The sequence below is a fragment of the Ailuropoda melanoleuca genome, chromosome 13 (genome assembly GCF_002007445.2).
Source record: "Ailuropoda melanoleuca isolate Jingjing chromosome 13, ASM200744v2, whole genome shotgun sequence".
NCBI classification, from domain to species: domain Eukaryota; kingdom Metazoa; phylum Chordata; class Mammalia; order Carnivora; family Ursidae; genus Ailuropoda; species Ailuropoda melanoleuca.
The window spans coordinates 21248825-21273378 of record NC_048230.1 but is presented as its reverse complement, the minus strand read 5'-3'; the positions used below and the strand labels follow the sequence as shown (position 1 = coordinate 21273378).

The 24554-nt window shown below is 42.7% G+C and overlaps 1 protein-coding gene across 2 annotated transcripts in view; it reads left to right on the top strand.

Annotated features, from left to right (window-relative positions):
* KAT7 (lysine acetyltransferase 7) overlaps positions 1-23874 on the top strand; it is a 30758-nt gene extending 6884 nt beyond the window's left edge. The window contains exons 4-15 of one of the 2 annotated variants that reach the window (XM_002923733.4): positions 130-369; positions 4514-4596; positions 7657-7746; positions 9175-9273; positions 12124-12234; positions 13918-14109; positions 16802-16891; positions 17100-17240; positions 18267-18360; positions 20539-20685; positions 21268-21374; positions 22152-23874. In XM_002923733.4, the coding sequence (XP_002923779.1) occupies positions 130-369; positions 4514-4596; positions 7657-7746; positions 9175-9273; positions 12124-12234; positions 13918-14109; positions 16802-16891; positions 17100-17240; positions 18267-18360; positions 20539-20685; positions 21268-21374; positions 22152-22253 (1496 nt within the window). In that variant the 3' untranslated portion in view covers positions 22254-23874. The remainder of the gene's footprint in view (positions 1-129; positions 370-4513; positions 4597-7656; positions 7747-9174; positions 9274-12123; positions 12235-13917; positions 14110-16801; positions 16892-17099; positions 17241-18266; positions 18361-20538; positions 20686-21267; positions 21375-22151) is intronic. The other variant, XM_011230457.3, reaches the window with a different exon arrangement.
* Positions 23875-24554: the final 680 nt, after the last annotated feature.

Here is a 24554-nt window from a genome sequence, read left to right as displayed (position 1 = left end):
TCCTTGTAGCTTTATAGCAGATAAGTGGTTAAAAGTCACTGGTGAAATGATAGAGGATCTGGGAAGTCCGTAAACTCTTCTGATAAGTGGCACCCCACTCATGAACTCTACCAATTTCTTTTGCTTTAGAAACTAAAAATACAGCTGATCATGATGAGTCCCCACCTCGAACTCCAACTGGAAATGCCCCATCTTCTGAGTCTGACATAGACATCTCCAGCCCCAACGTGTCTCATGATGAGAGCATTGCCAAGGACATGTCCCTGAAGGACTCGGGCAGCGATCTCTCTCATCGCCCCAAGCGGCGTCGCTTCCATGAAAGCTACAATTTCAATATGAAGTGTCCTACTCCAGGCTGTAACTCTCTAGGTGAGTGTGACCGGCTTCATGACATTTGTGTTCTGTGGTTCTCGCCCTCTGGAATTAGGATCATGAAGAAATGTTTTGTGTTCTCTTGTGATGTATCTTCTTAAGTTCTTCAGTAGTGCTCAGAGTACCACTGAATTGCCCACTCAAGTAGAGAGTATTTTTGCTTCTTGGCCTGTTGTCCATAATAATAGATCTAGTTGCAAGGACATTAAGCGTGATGCACCGATCAGTTTATTGAGAGCTTCTTTCTCCCTGCGAAAAAATTCCTCTTTTTTTCCTGCGGAACCAAAACAGAAGACCAGTTATCTCTAAAGGGCTCATTGTGTGGTGCATAGTTTGAGCTTAATGAGGAGTGTAAGCTAATGCAGAATACTGGTTATATGGTGAGAGCTGTTCCGGAAATGAGAAAAACAGATTTCTTACCGCACGGCTGTGAGACTAAAAGGGCACAGATGAGATCCTGGCTTTCTGTGACTTCAGTGGTTTTAGGTTTTGTGTACTTAATAAATACAAACCAAACAAGTATCTCTTCTTAAAGATAAATGAATCTCAGTGTTTTCTTATGACCTTTACCCCTTACTGACAGATTCTTATGGTTTAAACCTTATGCATGCTCCTTAAGGTGAGCTTCAGTGCAAATGCTGGGCTTAAGTTTTGTTTAGTTGGAAGGCACTGATTGTGGTTACAGGCCTTTCTCCACTGGGTCTACTTAGTTTGAAATTTGTGAACTTTTCGGTGTGGCCATCAGGTTCAGAGAAAAGGTAGAACAGAGTAAGCTGTTGCTTTATAGGCCCACAGTATGTTTTCCTTAGCATTTAATTTATTTGGATCTTTTCCTGGTCTTAGCACCAGTTTCTCCAATCATTTGAACTCCTTAGAATGCATAGAGCCTAAGTTCCCCTGAACATCGCACCAGTCATCACTCAAAGAAGATAATTGTTTCAGGCCTAAATCAGTTTCCTTGGGTAAATGATGAAAAACTAAGAATAGGCGTCATCATATAAACACTAGTATTTAAGAGCTAGCTGGTGTGCTTTAAGAGGGTAAAGGGATCTACTTGCCAGATGGCAAAGAAAGAGACGCAAGCTCTGCTAGTCATGATCCACGCTTCCCTAAATTGTTACTTTTATGTACTCTTGTTCGCCACATGCCAGACACTGCTTTAGGTTCTGGGGGTGTAGCTGTGAACACGTCAAAGTTTCTGCCCTCGTGGAGTTTATAGTCGGAACTGGGGAGGGCAAAAACAGGTGATACATACTATGTCAACTAGGGGTATTTCCTTGAAGGAAAGTTCGGGAATGCTGAGAGGGTAAGGTATTGTGCGTATGTTACAACCATACGCGCGCGCGCGCACACACACACACACTCACACATGGACAAGTGCTAAGGGTGTGGGGTAAGAGAATGCTCAAGCAGTTTGAGGCATACTTAGGGGCCAGTATGCCTAGGGCAGAGCAACCAGAAGAGGTCAGAGTCGGGCCTGACTGTACCTCTTTTATGCTCGGTACTTAACCCCCTTAATGGAGTAGATGAGAGGATAAATGTAAATCTCTTGCATCAGAGGAAAGTTTACCTTGACTTTTGGTATTCGTGTACTGGCAAAGGTTGAAAAGTATGAACTTGAGCTTCCAAAATTATTTTTGATAAGGGGGTGCCTGGCTAACTCAGTGAAGCATGCAACTCTTGATCTCGGGGTTGCGAGTTTGAGCCCCATGTTGGGCATAGAGATTAATTTTTTAAAAATTGCTGAAATTATTTTTGATCCTGTTCTACTCTTTATGTTCAACAAAATAACATCATTAATTTCTTAAAATAATTTTGGTGTAAAAGTATTCTGTGCTTGTGAAAACTTAAAACCCTATAGGAGCCTTGAAATGCATAAGTAAAAGTTTTCCTTCACTCATATCCCTGGATATAAAACTATTCTTCGTAGTTTTTTATGAATGCGTCTAGTAAGTTTATGCGTGTGTGTGCACACACGTATATATACCTATATTTCTATTTTGTTATTCACAAAAGTGAAAATGTAATGGTTTGGCATCTTGGATATTTTACATTACTTAGGGTTCCATCTATTTAAAGAATACAGAGAATTCCATTTTCTTGATAGTTTGTAAATTTTTTAAATTGTCCGGTATGGATTGACCTTTAGATTATTTCTCATTTTATTTATTTCGAATAACACTATAGTGGATAGCCTTGTGTGTATGTGTTTTGGTGTTTTCCTAGAAAACCTGTAGGAATAAATTTATAGCAGTAGAATTGCTAGATTAATAGATTAGCTATCCTTTTTAACACTTTTGATATAGACACATTAGGTTGGTTTAGTTGATGTATTCTACAATAAGACATGACTTGAATAATTTACCCAGAAGTTATAGCTGTGTAATATCTTAGAAAGAAATATCTATAGAAGTATTTGTAAGAAATATCTATAGAAAGAAGACTTTTTATAGTTGATGCTTTACATTTTATACATGGTGTTTGATCATTGAGGGTATGCCGTTTTTTCTGTGCAAGATAAATTGAATGGATCTCTAAAATCATATTTTTTTTTTTTTAAAGATTATTTATTTATTTATCTGACAGAGATAGAGACAGCTAGCGAGAGAGGGAGCACAAGCAGGGGGAGTGGGAGAGGAAGAAGCAGGCTCATAGCAGAGGAGCCTGATGTGGGGCTCGAACCCATAACGCCGGGATCACGCCCTGAGCCGAAGGCCAGACGCTCAACCGCTGTGCCACCCAGGCGCCCCTAAAATCATATTTTTAATAATACGGTCCTGGAGAAATGGCAGCCTGCATATCCTATAGTAATTTCTCTCTCCCCCAATACTTGGATTAGTTTCATTCTAAGCTTACTCTATAAATCATGTATGATTTTTTAAATGCCAATGTTTCCATTACACAAAGGTTTTATAAACCTTTTGGTTAAAGAGATGTATAAAAAGGAGGTAACATTCGGTTTCCTGTGTGTTTTCCAAAACCACATGAAAAATAGAAAAGTGAAGAAATACCCCTTTAAATAAAATGAGCTTTCTGTATTGTTATTAGTGACATTGTCCCCTCATAAGAGTGCCTTGTGCTAACTTCTGTTTATTTACTACAGGGTTAGATTAGTTTCAGGTGTACAATATAATGATATAGCAGTTCTGTATGTTACCGAATGCTCATCAAGATAAGTGTACTCTTGATCCCCTTTCTCTATTTCACCCCTTTCTCCCCACCCTTTGGCAGTTTGTCCTCTGTATTTAAGAGTCTGTTTTTTTTTTCTTTGCTTGTTGCCTTTGTTTTGTTTCTTACATTCCACATAGAGTGAAATCATATGGTATTTGTCTTTCTCTGACTGACTCTTTCACTTAGCATAATACTTTCTAGGTCCATCCATATCATAAATGGCAAGATCTCATTCTTTTTTATGGCTGAGTAATATTCCATCGTGCGCGCACATGTGTGTATAAACACATCTTCCTTATCCATTTGTCTATGGATGGACACTTGAGTTGCTTTTATACCTTGGCTATTGTAAATACTAACTGCCTGTTTAAAAGTCTGATTACAAAAGAAGCCTAACTCTTTAAACAAAATCAGCCCCCCTCCAAAAAAATGAATATATTTAATCTGGTTCAAAATTATCAAAATGTGCTTATTTGCAGAGTAGAAGAGTCCATTTTCTTCTTTATTTTCCATAAGTTTCTTTTGATTATTGAAAACTCAATTCAGATTGGATAGCATTGCGTAATAGAAAGGAAGGGGCACTTTATACATATAACTTGAAAATTTAGCATAGGAAAGTTAAATTTCACTGAAAGAAAATGTTCATTTGTTTTTGTTCCTTTATTATAAATGGTTTTATGATATTTTTTGGAATTTGAGAACTACATTATCAGAAGAGCAGAAGGAACTACAGTCGATGTTGAACATACACAAGTATGTTCAAAGATTGCCAGATCCATCCTGTGGAAGAAAAGAACTTATTGTGGGTGCTAGTTATGGCCCTGACATCACTTACCTTTGGTGAATTCAGTCTGTGATTAGATATAGGGTAAAAACAATACAACAAAATAACATGGTTGATGTACAGAAAACTGTCATTTTATGAGTATGAATCTTTTATCTTGAGATGAAGTTTTTCTCTCTCTAACAGGACATCTTACAGGAAAACATGAGAGACATTTTTCCATCTCAGGATGCCCGCTCTATCATAACCTGTCAGCTGATGAGTGCAAGGTAATCGTATTCATTACTCGATGTATACTTACCAAGTGAGTGCTTACCTAAGGGTTGCCAGGCACTTTGCTAAACACAGGATCCAGTGTGAACAAAATTGGCAAGGTCCTTTTTCTTACATTCTATTGGAGGAAACAGAATAAAAATATAATTTTTTTTTTAAAAAACAGAGTTAACCAGATAAAAGAATTCTAGTAGATAATGAATGCTTTGAAGGAAATGAATAGGGAGATTATGTATGGAATATTTGGAATATCATCTTCTAGTGCCTTGATACTTTCCATTGAAAATTGATTTCAACAACTTCCAGGGACCTTTTCTATTAGGAAATAATTTGCATAAATATGTGATCTCAGTATTTATGAATTGGGTTGTCTTCTCATGAATCTGTGAAGACATTTTACTCTTTAAATTTTTTATAATTATTTTACTTTTTCTCTGTTTCTGTGGAATATTTTTCCTTTTTGTTACTCTCAATCACACCTACTCTTGGCTAATTCTTGTTTTAAATTCTTGAGAAATACAGTCCTAAATAACCTTTGGGACTTGGGGCTAATGGATTTGGGAGAGCCTAAGATCCTATTTTATATGTTCTTGTGTGGGTTGCTGCTACCAAGGATGGAACTAATAATGGGGAAGCAAGAGTTGAAAGGTTCTTAATTAAATGGATTGCGTGGGTAGCATTTGGACAGGTTATCCAAGCTCATTAGATCAAAGTATTAACTGTTGTTCTTGTGGCTGTTACTTTCTGACAATGCCAAGGTGACAGATTTATTCCTGTCTGAGCCAGTTTCATCCTATGAAAAATTAGAATCCCTAGCCAACATTAGTTCTTTCTGATTCAGGAATTTGGTCTCTTATTCACAACTAGACCACACGATGGGAAATTTCTTTATGTCTTTCAGCAAAGTAGTATACTTTGATTGCTTATATGGATTTTTAAAGGTTGAAGACACTCTTATTTTTCTTCATTCCAAATCTCTTATATAAGGAAGGCCATTTCTTCTGCTCTGTGTAAGAGCGAGTGGTAAGTCTTCCCATTATCTTGCCATTAGCCTAAGACCAGATCAAAACAGCAACAGCTTGGCCATCGTCTGCATCAGAAGCCAACAAGGCACTAGATCTTTCTCTGAAAAGAACTGTGATTTCTTTTTTGAGAGTTGTCCTCTGCCTCTTGTCTTTAAATATCATGATCTGATACTGTGGATGGTTTCACATAGAAGTCTTCCCAAGGTACAGCGTGTTAAATTGTTGGCTTGTGGCAATGTGAATAAGTCAAGCAATTATTTTTGAAAAAGAAAAAGAAAAAATTCAGTGTGGGGGGAATATTCTGAAAAAAAGGAAAGCATTTCCTGAATCTTTCCTCTGTTGTGCTTTCTTCGCAAGAGAAATGAGGCTCCACATAATCCATCTCTACTACTGGAACTTGGAGGACCGGGGAATTTCTGAAAGATATGTATTTTTATTACATTTAGAATCCCAAATGGAAAAATGAGACTAATGCCTCACATTATTGAAAGCTCTGTAATTTTTAACGTACTTGCATATACGTGATTACCCTTGAGTTTTCTGGTAAACATTTGCAATCAAGGATATTGCCATTTTTATTTAGTTACAGATGGCCGTGACTGCATACTGTGACGCGTATCTGAGGATTCTCTGAGTGAGATAAAAAGACTGTGTTCAATGAGCTAACTTTCTCATGGGGGCGGGGAGGCAAAACACATACAAATGAATAAGTAGAGAAGAATTTCATGCAATGATAAATGCTGTGAGAAACAAAAAACCTGAAAGATACGAGTGGCTGTTTTGGGGGTGACGGCTGTTTTGGGGGTGACGGCTGTTTTGGGAGTGACGGGAGCATGGCACTGCTTTTGCTCGGGTCGTTAAGGAAGACCTTCCAGAGAAGTTGGCATTTGACCGGAGTCATGGCTGAGGGCAAAGAGACCGTTGCGTCCAGGTCTAGGAGAAGAGATGTAGGTGGAAGGGTGAGCAAGCGCAAAGGCTGTGAGGCGGGGCTCACCTGCTGGGTTGGAGGGGCCAAAAGTAGGCCAGTGTGGCTGGAACATGATGGGAAATGAAGAAGAGGATCCAGATCCTGAAAGACCTGTAGGTCTTGGCACAAGGAGTGTGTCTTTATTGTGACCACGTTGGGAAGCACTTGGAGGGCTTTAACAGAGGTGTGATAAAATTTTATAAATGCTTTCTAAAAATCACGGCTTGTTCATGTGTGGAGAATGGACTGGACGGGACAAGAGTTGACGCGGGTCAACTAGTTAGAATGCTGCTCTGAAGGTCAGGCAGTGGCTGGCGGCCGGGAGTAGTGCTGTATCCATGGGGATAGTAAGAACTGATCGGATTCAGGATGTATTCTGGAGGGGAGCACCTGGTTGACTTGCTGATGGATGTGATGTGAGAAAGAAAGAGAAGCAGCAAGGACGACCTTCAAGTTTTTGACCTGATGAGTTGTTTAGAAAGCGTTGCTATCTGTCGATAGAGGGAATGTTTGGGAAGAGCAGATTTGTCGGAGAATATCAGTCATGTTTTGACTGTGCTGAGTTTTGGTGTGAAGTGGACCAGACAGTTGGATGTGAGCCCTCACTTCCAGAAGGTGAAGCGGACACTGTTGGAGAGCTGATGTGATTTGTCTTAAGATGACATAACTGCAGAGTTCGGTTTCCCTGTAGACTTGACCCCCAGCTACCCCCCACTTTTCTTCGCACCTCTTCGTCCTGTTCTTGCGCTTCCTCACGGTTTCTTGTTCACCCCTTGTGCGGCGGGAAGGGTCCAGGCTCAGAGTCGTCAGCCTTCGTTAAAATCTTCACCTTACCACCATGTAGCTATGATGATTTCGCTCCTCTGATTCGCGGTTAATGGCTGAGAAAGCAGACCGTGAAGCCTGCCTTACCTGTTCTTGTAGAGGTTATGATGATAAACGTGAAGACCCTTTGAGAGTAAAAGCGCAACATAAATTCAAGGGATTACCATTGTATTCTTTTGCTTTTAAGTAAACTTAGTCTTAGAAGCAGGTGGATTTATTGACGTTGTTGATGGTTGCAGGTGAGAGCACAGAGCCGGGATAAGCAGATAGAAGAGAGGATGCTGTCCCACAGGCAAGATGACAACAACAGGCATGCAACCAGGCACCAGGTACGGGCCTTGTTCAAGCTCCGGCCGCTCACAGTCTGAGAGCCAAGTCTTGGATCTGCTCTGCCCAGGAGCGGGCGTTAGGTCTCTCCATGTCTCTTGTTCCCCGTGGTATTTCTAAGTGACTCATCTTAACTTGTCAGGTGCACACTCAGAAGCAGATAGTCAAATTTCATGAAACAAGCACTTCGGCCTCATAAATGAAGGAATCATGTTGTTTATGGAAAATAATAGGAATCACGCATAATCAGGATTATTTCAGAGATTACACTTGCTGCTCCACGTCTTCATGTCGCATCTCCTTTTTAACCCTTTGTTTACTTTCAGACTCCCCCTCACTGTGCTGGCATGTTTCCAGGGTCACCAGTGACTTGTGCTTATTAGCATTTGACACTTGGGGATGGTGTCATTTTTCTTCTACTTCTTTCTTGCCTTGGATTCCAAGATGCTGCGTTGTCCTAATCTTTCTGCTTCTCTGAACATTCCTGCTTATTGATGACGCTGAATTCCTTGTTCCTCCATGAATGCCTTTGGTCTTTGCTCTTGCTGTGTTTCTGCCTAACTCTGTGCCAAGAAGAGATGGTGTTTATCCTTCAAGGCCTTGAACACTTCTCAGCTGGTGTAGGAATTCTTCCCAGACCTCCTACCATCGAGGAATTTCTTCCTTAGGTATTCTGTTGTAATGTTCGCAGAATGCTGGTTTAGCTCTTGTCATATATTATATATACATAGCTCATCATACGGATGTCTGTTTTTGTGGTTAGATTATAGGTGGATAGTAGAGGAAGCCTAATGAGGAGGGAAGAGTTTGGGTTTGGAGCCAAACAGATCTGGATTTGAATACTGTGATTCTGTGACGCTGGCTGTGGTCTCGGGCAGGTCAGCTAACCTCCCTAAACTTTATTTCCTTGTTAATAACAAGGAATGAATAATACCTACCTGGTAGGGTAGTCGGCTAACAAAATACCCATCCCTGGTGCTTGGCAGGTAATAAGCATGCCATAAGTGGGAGCCGCTCTTATTTTCATTGTCTGGGGTTCTCGTCTTACTCATTTTAAAAGTTTTATTCATTCTTGTATCAGTGCTTGGAAAACGGTAAACGTTCAAGAAATGCTTATTGAATTGAAATATCTTTATTTTATTCCTGTTGCTTTGGTGGAGACATCCCTCCTTCCTTTATGTTCTGTTTGGTTTAATACTAAAATAAGTGCTCTCCTGAACCCCTATTAACTGGCAGTAACCATGGTGGTCTGGGAACCCGGTTTGGAATTTTAAAATCGCCATAGTACTCACAGGGTGTCTGTCACACATCTGGCATGTTTTCTTCCCTGCCCAGGTTGTGTTTAGTTTTGTGTTGTAACTTTCATGTTGAGCCTGCACAACATAATGTGTCTCTAGCGAGCTTCTCAGTGTCGTCCTCTTGCCTCGTAGGCGCCAACAGAGAGGCAGCTGCGGTACAAGGAGAAGGTGGCTGAACTCAGGAAGAAAAGGAATTCCGGGCTGAGCAAAGAGCAGAAAGAGAAATACATGGTGAGAAAAAGCTAAAGAATTAACATGAATTCTTGCAGTCGTCTTTGACTGCTTTTGGTTTCTACACCCTGCTTTTCAGATTTGCCATTTGGTATTCTCAAGTAGAAGGGCCCTCCTCTGGCCTTTAGAGTTTGCCATAATCCCCCCCAAACTGGGTTGTTGAGAGTGGAAACAGGAGGCTCTAAAAAACAAAATGCCTTTAGAATTTAGATGAAAAAATATTCAGTCCCGCAGTTGTTTGTAAACCTTATTTCAGTTGTAAAGGGCTAAATTTAGCCACTCGAACGAACAAATATCAGGATGTTGGAGATGTCTGTATAAGGGAAAGTATTCAAACTAAGTGGTGGTCTGTGTATTTTAATGGGAAAACAAAATTCCTGCATGATAAAAAGTATTAATTGGGTGATGTATTCTGCAAGAAGATGTTGTGGGTAGTATTTAAACTTTTTTCTAGTTTTAAAAATAATGCACATTCTGTTTTGTTTTTTTTCAAGATTTGATTTATTTGAGAGAGAGAGCATGAGCTAGGGGAGAGGGAGAGGGAGAAGCGGACCCCCGCCCCCATCCCCATTGCTGAGCAGGGAGTCCAGCGCTGCTGGGCTCCATCCCAGGACCTGAGCTAAAGTCTGATGCTTAACTGACTAAGCCACCCAGGTGCCCCAAAAGTAATGCACATTTGTAGTAGGAAATACAGAACACATAAGAAAAGTAAACAGAAATAAACCTCAATTCTACTACCTAAAAAGTAGCCACATTAGCATTTGGGGATATATCTTCTTAGCCTTTTACTTACATAATGCCTTATTTATTAATTTGGATTTTACTTAAAGTACAGCTTTGGATTCTGTGTTTTCATTTAAATAACTTGAACTATAATTTCCTCATTTCATAAATTCTTCAGAAATTTTTTTGCATTAAATTTAACTGTTAAGATTTATTGTAAACATGATTTATAAATACATGTGACTGATATTTATAAATGTGTTAAATGCTTCCTATTGAAAATACCAAAAATATTAGAGAAGAAAAATTCCAATAAAAATCACCCTCTGAGATAGGAACCCCCTCCCCTGCTTGCGTGTTTTGCCCTGTGATCTCTCGGTCTTTTTCTGATGTGTATTTTCATTTTTTCATGGAGTTGGAATATTGGCTTATTCAGGCATTAGGTTATGTAATGTATGGCTTGTGAATACTTAGCACAGCTCCACTAAGGCAAACATATGCCACACCATGTATTTACTTTTTTGGTCATCCTCACTGCCTTAAAAATGATAATCTTGTGAATGAGATGAATATGGGCCAGCAGGAAGGAGGTGTTGGGCGAATTTGTAGCTAAATGCCTACACCAGACTGTTGGGTTTGTAGAGGGGAGGGTTCTAGTAGTGGGCTGTCAGGTGCAAAGTTGTATGCTTCCCTCCACCTTGTTCAGTGTTTTTATCTACAAATTGGGTAGACAGGGAATGAGTAACAGGATAATAGCATTTATTGAGTGCTTATGTGCTTAGGCACTAGGCATGGTTATGTTGTTCCCATCATCTTTATGAAAACTCTTTGTGATGGATGGTGTCTTAACTATTTTATAGGTAAGAAAACGAGGTTTTGAGAAGTAATTTGCCCAGAAATCATATGGAGGTGGAAGGAATGTCTGAAGTAAAATCTCCTGAAATTTAGTTTACAAACAGCTGCTTTCCAATAATTTGAGCTAGATTATTTGGACCCAACCTTCCTGATATTAATGCTGGCTAGGGTATTTTTTTTAAGCTTAAAAAATGTTTATGAAACTAGAAGAAATAACTTAATATTTAGAACCTGAATTTTGGATGACAAGAGTCCAAAGGCAAAAGATGCAGGTCCGATGGGCCCAGAGGAACCGGAAGAAATTGTAATAGGGGTCAAAGTACTGGTGAATAGTTTTTTTTCATATGCTAATATCTATGTGAATTCTATAACGTTCTCCCTGGGATGAGCCATCCACTCCATTTAACAGCCATTATCTTCTATTCTCTGGATGGGAGGTGGAGTCTAGGACGGAGTGGGAAGGGCTAGAATCAGAGGTTTAAAAGGGATGTTTCCCTTGTCACCTTTCTTTTCGGTACCAGGATACTTGTCGTGGCTGCAATGGTGAGAATTGGTACTTACTGAGAACTGGCTTATTTTTATGCTTCTGCTTTCTTCTTGCTTAATATTTAATACAGTGTTTTTTTAAAGGGGCCAGCTTGTGTTTCCCATGCACAGGGGCTGGAGATCCCAGGTGGGAGCTTCAGGCCTCGGGCGGACAGTATCATGGGCGCAGCGACTCCAGGGATGGGATATAGCAAGGACCACTTAGTGCAGATACCCCTTCTTCGTTGCAGCTTTTCCTTTCAGTCTCTAATCTCAGACTCTTAAGTCTCAGAGATTTTGTGTTTTTTGTTTTGTTTTGCTTTGCTTTTAAATACTGGGAGTATCCTCCAGGGTTCCTTCCAGATCTCAAGATTCTAGGAATTTGTAGTGCCTTTAGGTTTGTTGTATTTTATTTGTATTGTCATGCACATTTTCAGATGAAGAAATGGAGGCATAGAATACTGACCCACGAGGTGCTCATTTAGAGAGAAGAATGAAACTCCCTTTTGAAGGTGTAGGAGCATTTTCTTTCCAGATTCACTAGGGTGGTTAATGGTGGTTTTTGGCATTAACCTGATAATAGTGTGTCTTATGCTCAGTCCCCAGTGCCTCGTATAATGCCTGGCATATAGTAGGCACTAAATAAGTAGCTTATAGTTGTGCTTGGCCCTCTGGTTGGCATTGACTGAAATGAAATAGATGAAGTTCTTAGAAGCAGAGAGAATCACGCTCTGGTTTTTTTCCTAGGAACACAGACAGACCTATGGGAACACTCGGGAACCTCTCTTGGAAAACCTGACTAGCGAGTATGACTTGGATCTTTTCCGAAGAGCACAAGCCCGGGCTTCAGAGGATTTGGTGAGTATTAAAACATTGAAGCTTGTGGACCATTTGTGAAGGGCTTGTAGAACTGCCAAGAAAAGTGATCAGCAATCAGTTGATGGGAAATAACTGTCGTTTTTTGCACGAACCTCTTTCCCCTCCTCCAGCTATCCTTTATCAAGATGAGCCTCCTTCCCATTCATATTTAAAATTAATTCCCCCTTCTCCCTTCCCTTTCCCTGAGTGTTTGCCCCTCTCCACCTCACCTCCCAGAAGGACCTGTTCAGTGGGAGTGTTGAGGCAGTGTTAGACAATAGGTGCCTCTTGGTCTCAATCGGGCAATTTGCAATTCTGAGAACTTCTAGATTGGTTGCTAAGCCTCTCTTGTTCTCTTATAAACCCCACCACCACCACCAGGAACTAGCCTTTGCAGGCTTTCCTTAGTCTCCAGTCTAGCTCTGAAAGAACAGTGAAGAGGAATAATGGAAAAGGCTGTGGTGTTTTATAAAGGAAATTAATCTTTGACCTAGCCACGTTTTATCTATGAAGCTGGTTTACTGTTCTGATTTTTATTTAACAATTTCACTTAGTTTTCGTACCCTAGGCAGAATTTTCAACAAGGTTGCTTGAAAAAAATTGTGGTACCTCTGATTTAAGAGATAAAATGTGTCGAGGGAAACTTAGCTTGTAGAGTGAATATCCTCTTTACCTTTTTTTTAATTATTATTATTATTTCAGATACTTAATTCACAAATCCTCAAGTAGACTAGTTGGCAACTTGGGGGAGGCAGGGTTTGGTAGCTGCTTTCTCTGTCCTGCTCTGGAGCAGAGTATTTCCTGTCACAGCTCTTCACCTGGTTAGGCTTGCCCATAGTCAGCTCCTAGCCACTGAGTGGAGATTGAGATGTAAAAATATTTTCTACTTTATCTGGAGTTTAGATTCTGGTATTAAAGCACTGTCTATGTTTCAAAAATATTTTTTCAGGGACCTACATTGAGAGGATGGCCCCGTATACCTGTGGTTTTATGTCATGCAGATCCATACAACTAATTTAGAAGCAGATAGTAAAGCACATTCTAGATTATCTTTTCTGTTTGGTTTTAGAATGTTTTCTAAGGGTGGGTGTTTGTGTTTGTAGTAGATTGCCTTTATAAAATGGTTTGGTGCAGGCTGATGAGAAACAAAATTTTACCAAGGACTTGTTCTGAGGTTCTAGAGACAAGGCCTACCCGCAGCATGGTAGGGAGCAGAGAAAAGCCCCAGTCTGCTGAGACCTGTCCTTCTAGGCAGTGTAGATTGTGAGTTTTCTAGAAGCCATGCTGGTATCTGTCAAGGTAGGTAGCCCTCTTTAGTGCCAGTTTCTCATGAATTGGAAGTCAATTCTGTCTGTTTTGTCTCCTGGCCTAGCATGGTGGCATGCAAACAAGCATACTAGATGCTTGCTTTCTTTTTTTTTTTTTTAAGATTTTATTTATTTATTTGACAGAGAGAGACAGCCAGTGAGAGAGGGAACACAGGCAGGGGGAGTGGGAGAGGAAGAAGCAGGCTCCCAGTGGAGGAGCCTGATGTGGGGCTCAATCCCAGGACTCCGGGATCACACCCTGAGCTGAAGGCAGATGCCCAACGACTGAGCCACCCAGGCGCCCCACTAGACGCTTTTTAAAAACAAAGATGATGAGTTGTCATCCTCTGACTTTCTGATTTCTTCTCTACAATAGGAGAAGTTAAGGCTGCAAGGCCAAATCACAGAGGGGAGCAACATGATTAAAACAATTGCTTTTGGTCGTTATGAGCTTGATACTTGGTACCATTCTCCCTATCCCGAAGAATACGCACGCCTGGGACGTCTCTACATGTGCGAATTCTGCTTAAAATACATGAAGAGCCAAACGATACTCCGCCGACACATGGTAAGCTGTCTGGGGTCCGGTCATCATGATGATGATGAGGCCGAGGAGCTCTAGGTGTTGACCTCTACCTGGATGACCTCCATTTCTAAGCATCTCTCAGTGGTCCATAGTAATGGCACAGAGGTGTAGGAAATGGAAAGCCATATGTTTCAGGCTGGGGAGGATTCAGCCTGTGGCCTGGCCGGTGCCCTGTGGCACCCGAAGCAGCTGATATCCCATAACCACATCCTGTCATACACATTTCCTCGCCTTTTTTCTTGCTGCCTCCTTTTTACCGTTTCTCCTTGGGATATGAATTACCTCTGCCCACGGTTTTCATGTGTCCCAAACTAGATAAAAACAAGTAGACTTCATTAGATTGACTTCATTAGACAGGGCAAGGACGACGTGACTCACTTTGTATCCCTAACAACCAGCGTAGGCAGTAAGTGCCCAGCAAATGTGTGTTGAATGAATGCGTATTATTTAAAGGAGACAAATTAGGAAATTAACAAAATGGGTCCTTTGGTGTCTTCTCCCAAGTTTAGTGCTTTCTGGTTCCTGAACATTGTCCGTCCTTATTCAAATAGGAAGAAAGACACGACATTCATTTTACTGTTCGTAAATGTGCTGACTAGGTATTTTGTAGCTTTAAGCCATTTATCGTTGCCTAGTTGTAGAGTGGAAAATCTTGTCTTAAATAAGGGAATTTCTGGGGCGCCTGGGTGGCTCAGTCGTTAGGCATCTGCCTTCAGCTCGGTTCATGATCCCGGGGTCCTGGGATCGAGCCTCACATCAGGCTCCCTGCTTCTCCCCCTTCCTTTGCTGCTCCCCCTGCTTGTGTTCCCTCTCTCGCTGTCTCTCTCTCTGTCAAATAAAATCTTTAAAAAAAAAATTAAAAATTAAAAAAAAAGAAACTTTAAAAATAAATAAAGGAATTTCTGGGAGCAGGGATGGGGAAGAGAGGAAGGAGCTGTTCGGGTGGGGCACCTTCCTTTTCCTGTTTCTGTCATCCCAGCATAATTTGGCTCTAAGACCTTTTTAGGGTGTCCCTCCTTCCCCCCCCTTCCACCTTTATTTCCCAAGTGGTCTGTATGCAGAGCATCGACAGCCCGGGCTTTCCCAGAGTTCCTGTCCTTCTACTCTTGTCCCCAGTTGAGTAAGGGGATAACAACTGCATTTTGTGTTCTCGTCTCTGGAACACACACTTTGTAGTGTTGTGGCCCAGAACTGCCCCTGTGAGTTCAGTCCTCCGGACTCCTGCACCCTTGACTCGGACTCCTGCACCCTTGACTCGGGGAGAGGGACGGAGGGAGGGTATAGGACTGGTGAGGACACCAGGGCACAGGGGTGAGGGTAGCAGAGGACTGGTCTCTGGTTGTAGACCATGGAGATAAACTAAAATCCAGTTTTCCTCTGTGAAAGTAAGGCTGGTATTTTTACTGATACAAACTGCTTACCATCCAGGTTTTAACTTGTTCCTTTTTGTTTCTGGTTATTTAGTGGCGTTAACCAGTGAAATAGCCCAGAAGGGCAAGACGTAGTAGTAGGTGGGGGGACCCAGGGTTCGGATGCATCTGAGGGTCAAGTAAACATTTTGAATGTTTGAGGATCTGCATTACAGGAGGTACAGAAATCGATTTTCAGGAAATGAAAACCTGTTTTTTCATCTACACCTCCTCTGATTGCCTTTGCTTCATGAGTAATTGCTGGGATGGTCCACCTTTGGCCATTTGGCCAACAGTTTGGCTTCTGTTTCTAAACAGTTCCATTAGTTGGGTTATTGTTGGAAAGAGCCAGGATGAATAAACGGGTGGATACAGGAACAAGCAAGCCGGGGTGTGGAGCTTTTTTGAAGCAATTCTGGTTAGTATTTGGATTGACATGTGACAATTGCGACGTGATTCTCGGGTTGACCAAAAGTCACAATAAAACTTAGTAGAAAATGTTCCATATACGTACGCTTCCTAAATGATATTTTTTAACGTATTTACATAAAACCTTGGTAAGAATTCACATGTAAACAGCAATGGCTGACTGGCTGCATTAAATCCTTCAGCACCTCAGGGTGAGGAAAGGGGTACCTTGTGCCCCCTTGTGGTCAAGTGCCCACCCACCCCCGCATTCTTGCTGCTCAACTGGGCTGCCTTGCCTTTTTCTTTAAGCCACTGAAGGAAGGACTTGCCCATATTCCTTACGTAACAAAAGGAACACGTCGCTGGGGGTTAGTCTTTATGGTCATGGGCCTCTTTTCTAATCTGAAGAGAAGACTAATGGTTAGGTGGTAACAAAGTTTACTGGTAAAGGTGAACAAGTATTCCTGCCTTTCCTTAGCAACTCTAAACTGCTGGAAATAAGCTGCTTAAGAATTTCCTGTTGGCACAGGGTGTTTCAGAATGGAGGGCATTTTTTATTTATCTGGCTTTCACGTAGTAGATGCTTTTAATCTCCTGGGTTGAAACAGGGCCAGAATATGATCTAGAAAACTTGTTCTAAACTGCTATAAAAATACCATAAACACATAATTATGATTTTAGAAGCCATTAATTGTTTTACTAAAAAAGAAAAAAAAACAATTTTTGCTGTACGTTTTCAAGTGTGTCCAGCTGTCATCTCTGCTAACTAAATTTGACCTGTGATTCATTTTTCCTCTTGAGCAGCAGTCTTGTTGGGGAAGGTTTGTTTCCCTGATACGAATTCCATTCTCTTGCAGGCTAAATGTGTGTGGAAGCACCCACCTGGTGATGAGATCTATCGTAAAGGCTCCATCTCTGTGTTTGAAGTGGATGGCAAGAAAAACAAGGTAAGGAGGTGCGGTGGTGGAAGGTGTATACTCACAGGTTTGAGAAGCAGTTTGTTCTCCCCTTGTAAAGATGGTAGGACTCTGCTGTTGACCAAAGCACGCTTTTTCTGCCTCATCAACAGTGATGAAGGATCTTTAATTTTAGGCCTTTATCTGATAAGTTTAGGAGTCAGTGGCCCACGCATGAATTCTTTTTCTCTGCTTCCAGATCTACTGCCAAAACCTGTGTCTGTTGGCCAAGCTTTTTCTGGACCATAAGACGTTGTATTATGATGTGGAGCCCTTCCTGTTCTACGTGATGACAGAAGCGGACAACACCGGCTGTCACCTGATTGGATATTTTTCCAAGGTCAGCAGGATCTGGAGATTAAGAAGCTGTTGGCCCCAGCAGGGTGATTGATGTTGGCATTTGGGGACCCAGATCACTGACAGGAAGAGGCAGTGCCCTGGGCAATGATGACAGCCCTTCCCTTAAGAGGTGGGGGGGCGGGGAGAGTCGCAGAATCCGTATATCAAAGATTATGTAATGAAAGTATGCAATTCTTTATTAAAAGGTTCTGGTTTATTCATTTCTGGACTTGCGGGTTGGAGTTGCCTATTAATTACTGGCCAAGGCCCTGCCTGCTAACCCTGAAGCCACATTCTGTAGTCAAGCCAGTGCTCCTGGCTTTGCCCTCTGTTATTAGCCTAAAACCAGGAATATGTTCCTTTCGCCTGGTTTTCTAGATGGACTTATTCTGTGATAACGCCACTGTGCCTTTGAAGCCTGAGGGCCAGATTTTGCTTCTGACTTTTTTAATAGAAACTTTATTGAAATCTAGTTCCCGCGTTTAAAGTGCGTACCTCAGCGGGTTCTGTATCGGCAGAGTAGTGCAGCAACCCCGACAGCCCTCCGTTCCCTTTTCGTTAGCCCAGCAAGCAGCCCCTGAGCAACACTGCCCGTTTCCCCTCAAGCACTGCCAGCCCTGTCTCTGTAAGTTTGCCTGTCGTGAACTTTTTACATAATGGAACCATACAGTGTGTGATTCGTTGCCTCCCTTCCAACCTGGGGTCTTACTGTTGGGGAGCCCTGTCTTTTCCAATAGACAGCCCCTTTTGAAAAATGACCTTCACAGAAGGTTGCCCTGACCGACTCAGCAGTCCACACCTCCTTGCCCTGCTGTGACTAGAAAGAACTCTTAAAATGAGACTGGTCCCCGAGCTAGGGAGAGCCTGGCATGGCTGGCTTCGGCCATGGTAGTAAACGGTGTGGACAGAACAGCTGTGAGCCTGACAGCCACTCCCCAGTAGCCTGATTTTGTGTTTGTGGGACTGCTGACACTTTGGGTTCCAAACCCTCCTGACGTGCTTTCATCTGCTTTGCTCTTGACTTCAGGAAAAGAATTCATTCCTCAACTACAACGTGTCGTGTATCCTCACCATGCCTCAGTACATGAGACAGGGCTATGGCAAGATGCTCATCGATTTCAGTAAGTGGGACTGCTACAGCCTGAGCTCTGCAAGCTACAGGGGCAACGGGAACGGTTGGGTCTCTAGTTCGCAGCACACAGCAAGCAAACAGATACGTGGGCAGAATCGGAACGTCCTCCAGCAGCTGGGTATACCTGGAACCTTCAGTGAATACAGGACTCAGTCCCCACCTGATAGTAGGGGAAATAGAGGATAGGAAACTAAGCTCTTGAGGATTATCCCCGTTTGAGACTTAGGAACAGCACATACGTGCATAAGGCTTCAAATCTGTTCCTGGATTAGGGATTTCAGCTTTGTAAGGACTTGCCTGGCGGCAGTCCGTATACCTGATAGACGCTTTGGGCCTCTTTAGTAGTGTATTCTGTATTTGGGAATTTGCCTCCTCAATTTTATTTTTAATCCCCAAATCAATACTCTTGGCACTTTTGCAGTTGATTGTGGACATGCACACAGCAACAAAAAGGAAGTCGTCACATTTTCTCCACTCTGGTCAAACAAGCAGGTGCCTTGTTTGGGCTCTCGGTGTAAACACATGCTTTTTTCAGTCTATTAGTGCCGCACTTTTGATATTTTTGTGCATTTTGTTGCTGATTTCATTTTATTTCATTTTTTTAGGATTTTATTTATTTATTAGACAGCATGAGCCCGAGGGGTGGGAGGCAGAGGGAGAGGGGGAAGCAGGTTCCCCGCTGAGCAGGGAGGCCAATGCAGGGCTTGATCCCAGGACCCTGGGACCATGTCCTGAGCTGAAGGTAAACACTTAACTAAGGCACCCTGGCTCCCTTGTCGCTGATTTTAAATGGCCCCTAGGTGTAGTGCCGAAACGCCATCTACAAAGACTGTGGGCTGTGCCTTACACAGAAAATCCCCGGATTAAACAGGCTTCATTCAGGCAGAGGTGGTTGTGCTGTTGGCCGGGAGTTGGATGCTAGTGAGTCAACAGTGTATATTTAAAAAGGTATTATTATTATTAAACAGAAACACATAAAACAAGGTGACCATAATGACAGGTTGATGAAAGTACGACCAGAGGCTTACAGAAACCTAACCGTTTTGCCTTGGAGCAGCGGTTCAGTGTTAGCTAATTCAGTGCTTGCCATGACTTTGTAGAACAGAACTCCTGTAAATGATGAGAATCAACTATTTTATTCAGTGTACACTGTCCTACGACATTATATTAGTCAGAATTACAATTCTTAGAGTGAGCCTTCCAGCCCATCACTTCCCAGCTGTTGAAAGTGGCACAATCACGGAGAAGACGGGGTGGGGAGGTGACAAAAATCTTGTATATCTTGGACCAGGTGACACCTATTTTATAAACTTGATTTTATGGAGATTTTCAAACATACATAATAATGTAGAATAGTTGGATAATAAAACCCCTTGTAATGTATGATTAGCGTTTCACGGCCAGTTTTGTTTTACCTCGATTCTCAACCTCAGTTACTTTCACATAAGCTCTATTTCATTTTTTTAAAAAAAATCCAAACCTCCCCAAATTCCTTAATACCCTAAGTTACGGTATTCAGATGTCCCTGATTTTGTGATTTTTGTTCCTTTTAAAGAAAACACACATGTAATTATTTTTCCTTAGCTCCAAATAGAATTGTTCTATTGGGATTGTTAGATGAGGTTTGTAAATCACTTTTAATCTGAAAGTTCCCACCCCGTCTCTTTCTTGTATTTCTTTTCTATTTGTTGAAGGCAGGTTAGTTTCCCACTAGCGTTTCACAGGTGTGGATTTTGCGGACTGCATCCCTATAATGTTTAATGTTAGACGTTCAGATGTTAGAACCAGAGACCTCAGGAGATCCAGTACTGAGATAATAAGCTATTAAAATTTAAAAATCTCAAAAAATACAAAAAGCGACATAATGAAATGGTTTCCCATCTCTGTTCCCAGCACACATCTACAGATTACCATTGTATTTCAAGTTTCTATCTTGTGAAACCTTCCAGAATTTTCTTAATGTCTAGGACAACTACATGCAAACACGCCATTCTTCTCCTTTGGCTTATCCCAAGGCAGCAGGGTGTACAGCAGCTGCCCCGTATTTCATTGGATGTCTGACCCCTGGTTGGTACCGTGAAGCAGCCTGTCGTCAAGCCTTCCATGTTGGCACAGTGATGTTTGTGATCAGGATGAAATACAGTGTCTGCATTTTGTTCCTCCGTAGGTTACTTGCTTTCCAAAGTGGAAGAAAAAGTCGGCTCCCCGGAACGTCCCCTCTCTGACCTGGGGCTCATAAGCTATCGCAGTTACTGGAAAGAAGTGCTGCTCCGTTACCTGCATAATTTCCAAGGCAAAGAGATTTCTATCAAAGGTTGGTTTTTGGCTCTTTAGGATAGTTGATACCCAAGATATTAAATGCCACTGAACATTCCAGCTTTTCTACTTGGACATGCTATGCTGCGTAACCTGCAAAGAGAAGGCCCACTGGATGTGGGCCACTGCGGAAACCTCCCGGAAGGTGCCTAAGGATTCCAGAGCATTTGGCCCTTTCGAAATGACTATATGATTTTGGTTTCACAAACCTGGGGTGGTTAACACTTTAATTCTTAACGAAAGTCAAGAAGGAAGAAAAATCCCCCCCCCCAAGTCTTTTGGCAAACATAGGAACTGATAAGACATGCCTGTATATTTATTTGGGTGGAAAAAATTAGGTGTCTTTGACCTTGATGTCTATAGGGGCCAGAGTGATTTCTAGCTGTAGTATTTCTCTTGTAGTTTTTAGGACCGGTCAAATAAATGCTTCATAAGCTTTTTCTGAACGGATTGGGTTGAGTATCAGAGATTCCAGCCCTCTGGGTTTCCTCTAAGCAGTGTGGTGGGCTTGGCTTGGTGGGGGTCAGTGAAAGTGGGGGTCTGCACCTTGGCCTGCTTCTCAGTAGCGCTTCTATTTCAGAAATTAGCCAGGAGACAGCTGTGAATCCTGTGGACATCGTCAGCACTCTGCAAGCCCTTCAGATGCTCAAGTACTGGAAAGGAAAACACCTAGTTTTAAAGAGACAGGTAAATTTTCGGTCAGCCGCTGGCTCAGTGCTGCATGTCTCTTGAGGCTTAGCAGAGCAAAATGGGGCCTTAAAGCCTGGAAAAGCAGCCTTCTCTCCTTAAGGGTGTTGGCGTACATGTATTTCATACTGAGTCTCTCTCCTCTCTCTCTCTTTTTTTTGCTTTTGTTTTTAGTGTGCAACGAAGCCTGTTAGGCTTATCTCTTATCCTTATCTGAAGCTTTTAGTAAGCTCCTGTCTCAGATTTGGATGACACAGGAAAGGAGCTCAGTTACGAGGCTTTGTGTCACACAGGACTTGTGTCGTGATGGTTTTTTTGGATTGGAGCACATTGCCCATCTGTCTGGGGGTAGTCCTCATAAACCCCTATCAGGAGCCTGATGGGGGGGCTTGATCTCACAACCCTGAGATCACGACCTGAGCCGAAACCAAGAGTTGGGTGCCCAAACTACCGAGCCACTCAGGTGCCCCTCATGGAAGTGCTTTTAAATTGCTTACACAAATGCCATCTCAGCTCTTGCCCACTGCTAATTTGTTTTAGTTGACTCACGTATAAGGAAATGTGAATGATCATAGTTCTTCCTGAGGACGCAGTTGGAAGAAATGGATTCTGCAGGAAAGCATTTTCTAAATCAAAAGATAATTTTTTATACCTGTTTCACATCTTAGTATATTATTTAACCTTTGATGGTTCCTTCTTCACTAACAAGCATTTTGGAATCCGTAAAGACATTATTGTTGAACGTGTATAGTCATTTTTCCCATTGTTCTCCCGCAGGACCTGATTGACGAGTGGATAGCCAAAGAGGCCAAAAGATCCAACTCCAATAAAACCATGGATCCAAGCTGTTTAAAATGGACCCCTCCCAAGGGCACTTAAAAGTGACCTATTACTCTGAGCCAGCGAACCCCAGCAGTAGGAATCCGTACCCTAGGGATCTGTCTGTCATTTCTGTTGCTCTTGTGATTGGCAAGTACAGTATCCTTTGGGAAGGCCATCCCCCTCAGGACTGTCCTGGCTCCGACCCTCGTGTTCACTGCAGACGCTGGTTCTGAGGAACTGTTGTTTCGGCCTCAGTGAGGTTGCCCGGATGGGATCTCTGTTAGACTTGAGAGCAGATCCCTCATAGCACTGACCCAAGGTGTTCTGTTTGGTACTGTACCTGTCCAGTCACTGGTTCTCCTCATGTCCTCTAGCCCCATGAGGTTGTGTTGTGTCTTCTAAACTTCGTACTAGTGCTTCTTGCTGCCCGGTCTCCAGACATCCAAACCATGGTTTGCCACCACCAGGACCTTCCAGTTACTCCTTACACGTGGGGTTTTTTTTGTTTTTTTGTTTTTTGAAGAGCAGGGAAGAGGTACCATTTCTGACTGTACTGGGAGGGGTCCAGGTCCATTCCCTTTGGATTTTATCTCACTTTAAATGTTTTGCGCCATTTTTATTGAAAGGCTGGTTTTTTGATCAATGTCAAGCTGACAAGAGACCAGTATTTTTTTTTTAACACTCTCCCAGGGACTCGTCTTGATAACTGCACATAATTTACCTGAATGAAATGGAGAGGAGGATTGACAGGTGGTGATTCTGTACTTTGAGTCACCTGTGGGCAGTGTGTTGATGGAAGGAAACGAGTCCTTTTTGCCTCACCAGAAAGTGCCCATCCCTAAATGTGTTCCTCTCTCGTGACCCCCTGCCCCTTTTTTACATTTGGGGGGGCCAAACAATGTCCACTCCTCCCTTTCATGCTGCATGCTGACCGGTTCATTAGACTGCAGAAACCTTTCCCCATAACTATCACTCTGATCTGACACACCTGTACTTCCGTCTCATTTGCGTTGATTTTTGCCTGAACCTCCTCAGAGAAGTAGGAAATGATTGCACATGACTTCCGGATCTCCTCTCAGCCCGTGACTCATCGAGGCAGAGTGCCGCCCCCAGCCCCACCCCTCCCAGCCTTGCTTCTCCGACAGTGCCTCACCCTCCCTCCTTGAACTGAAGTGCTCCTGCCCTTCCAAGAACAACTGCATTTCCTTTTTGGGATTTGCCACCGTGCCCCCCCTTCCGCCCCCCAGTTCTCTGCTCTCCTATTTTTGGTTTCGAGCAAAGGAAGAGCCGCTCCCTCTAATTTCTCTCCAGCCCATTATAACCCGCTATCTTGGGGCAGCTTTGGATGTAGGACACGTGCTATCCTTCCCGACTTGGTTTCCTCCAACACGGCTGTCTTCGCGTGGAGCCCTCCCCATGGTCCCGACTCTGGTCCTGTGTGCCTTTCTCTTGTCCTCCGTACACTACTTATACTCACTGTGGGTTGGGGGGAGCTCATGTTAAGCATGTTCAGTGGTGGCTCCCCACCAGTTTCAGTGTCACTGTTAACGTTCATCCAAAAGCAACTTCACTGGGGGTTTTCTTAAGGGGTAAAGGTCTTTTACGGAAGCTAACCCTTCCCCACGTTGGTAGAATGTGCTGTTCTGTATCTACTCAATAAAGCATGTTCTCTGCTCAAGCCTGTTTCACTCAGGAGCTCTTCTGTAAGGCTGAAAGAGTGCAGCCGTAGTGAGTACGCTGGGCATTTATTTGCCACAGCAGTGAGCCAACTGTTGAGGGATGTGGTTTGTGGCTGTGGAACTTGTTTTTCTCTGACGCAGGCTATCTATAGAGGGAGTGATTACTCTGAGCTTGTCTGGTTGGTGGGATGAATTCTCTCCACCTGGCTTGGTTGCACTAAGAGGGAAACATCGCAACGACAAGTCAGTGTCTTTTTTTTTTTTTTTTTTTTAAGCTGTATGCCCAACGTGGGACTTGAACTCAACAACCCCAAGATCAAGACGTGTATGCTCCGACAGAGCCAGCCTCGAGCCTCAGTGTTACTCATTCTGAAACTCACTGTCCTGTGATTTCAAGGGCAAAGGCACCTGCAGGAAGTTAGGATAGATGGTACAATGGATACTTGGGATGGGGTGGGGACGAGTTTATCCCTCCTGTCCCCAAGCTCATTTGCCAGTAGTGAGCATTGTCCCCTCCAGTCGTGGGTTCTCCCAGCTGTAGAGGATTTCTGAAAGTAGCTGCATTGTCCTGTAGCACTTAACCCAAGGCAGGAAAACAGGTTGGCACCTACCTGTGTGCCGGAAGCTGTGTTTCTCTCCATAGTAGGGTTGAGAACCTATCCTGGTGGATAAACTAAGG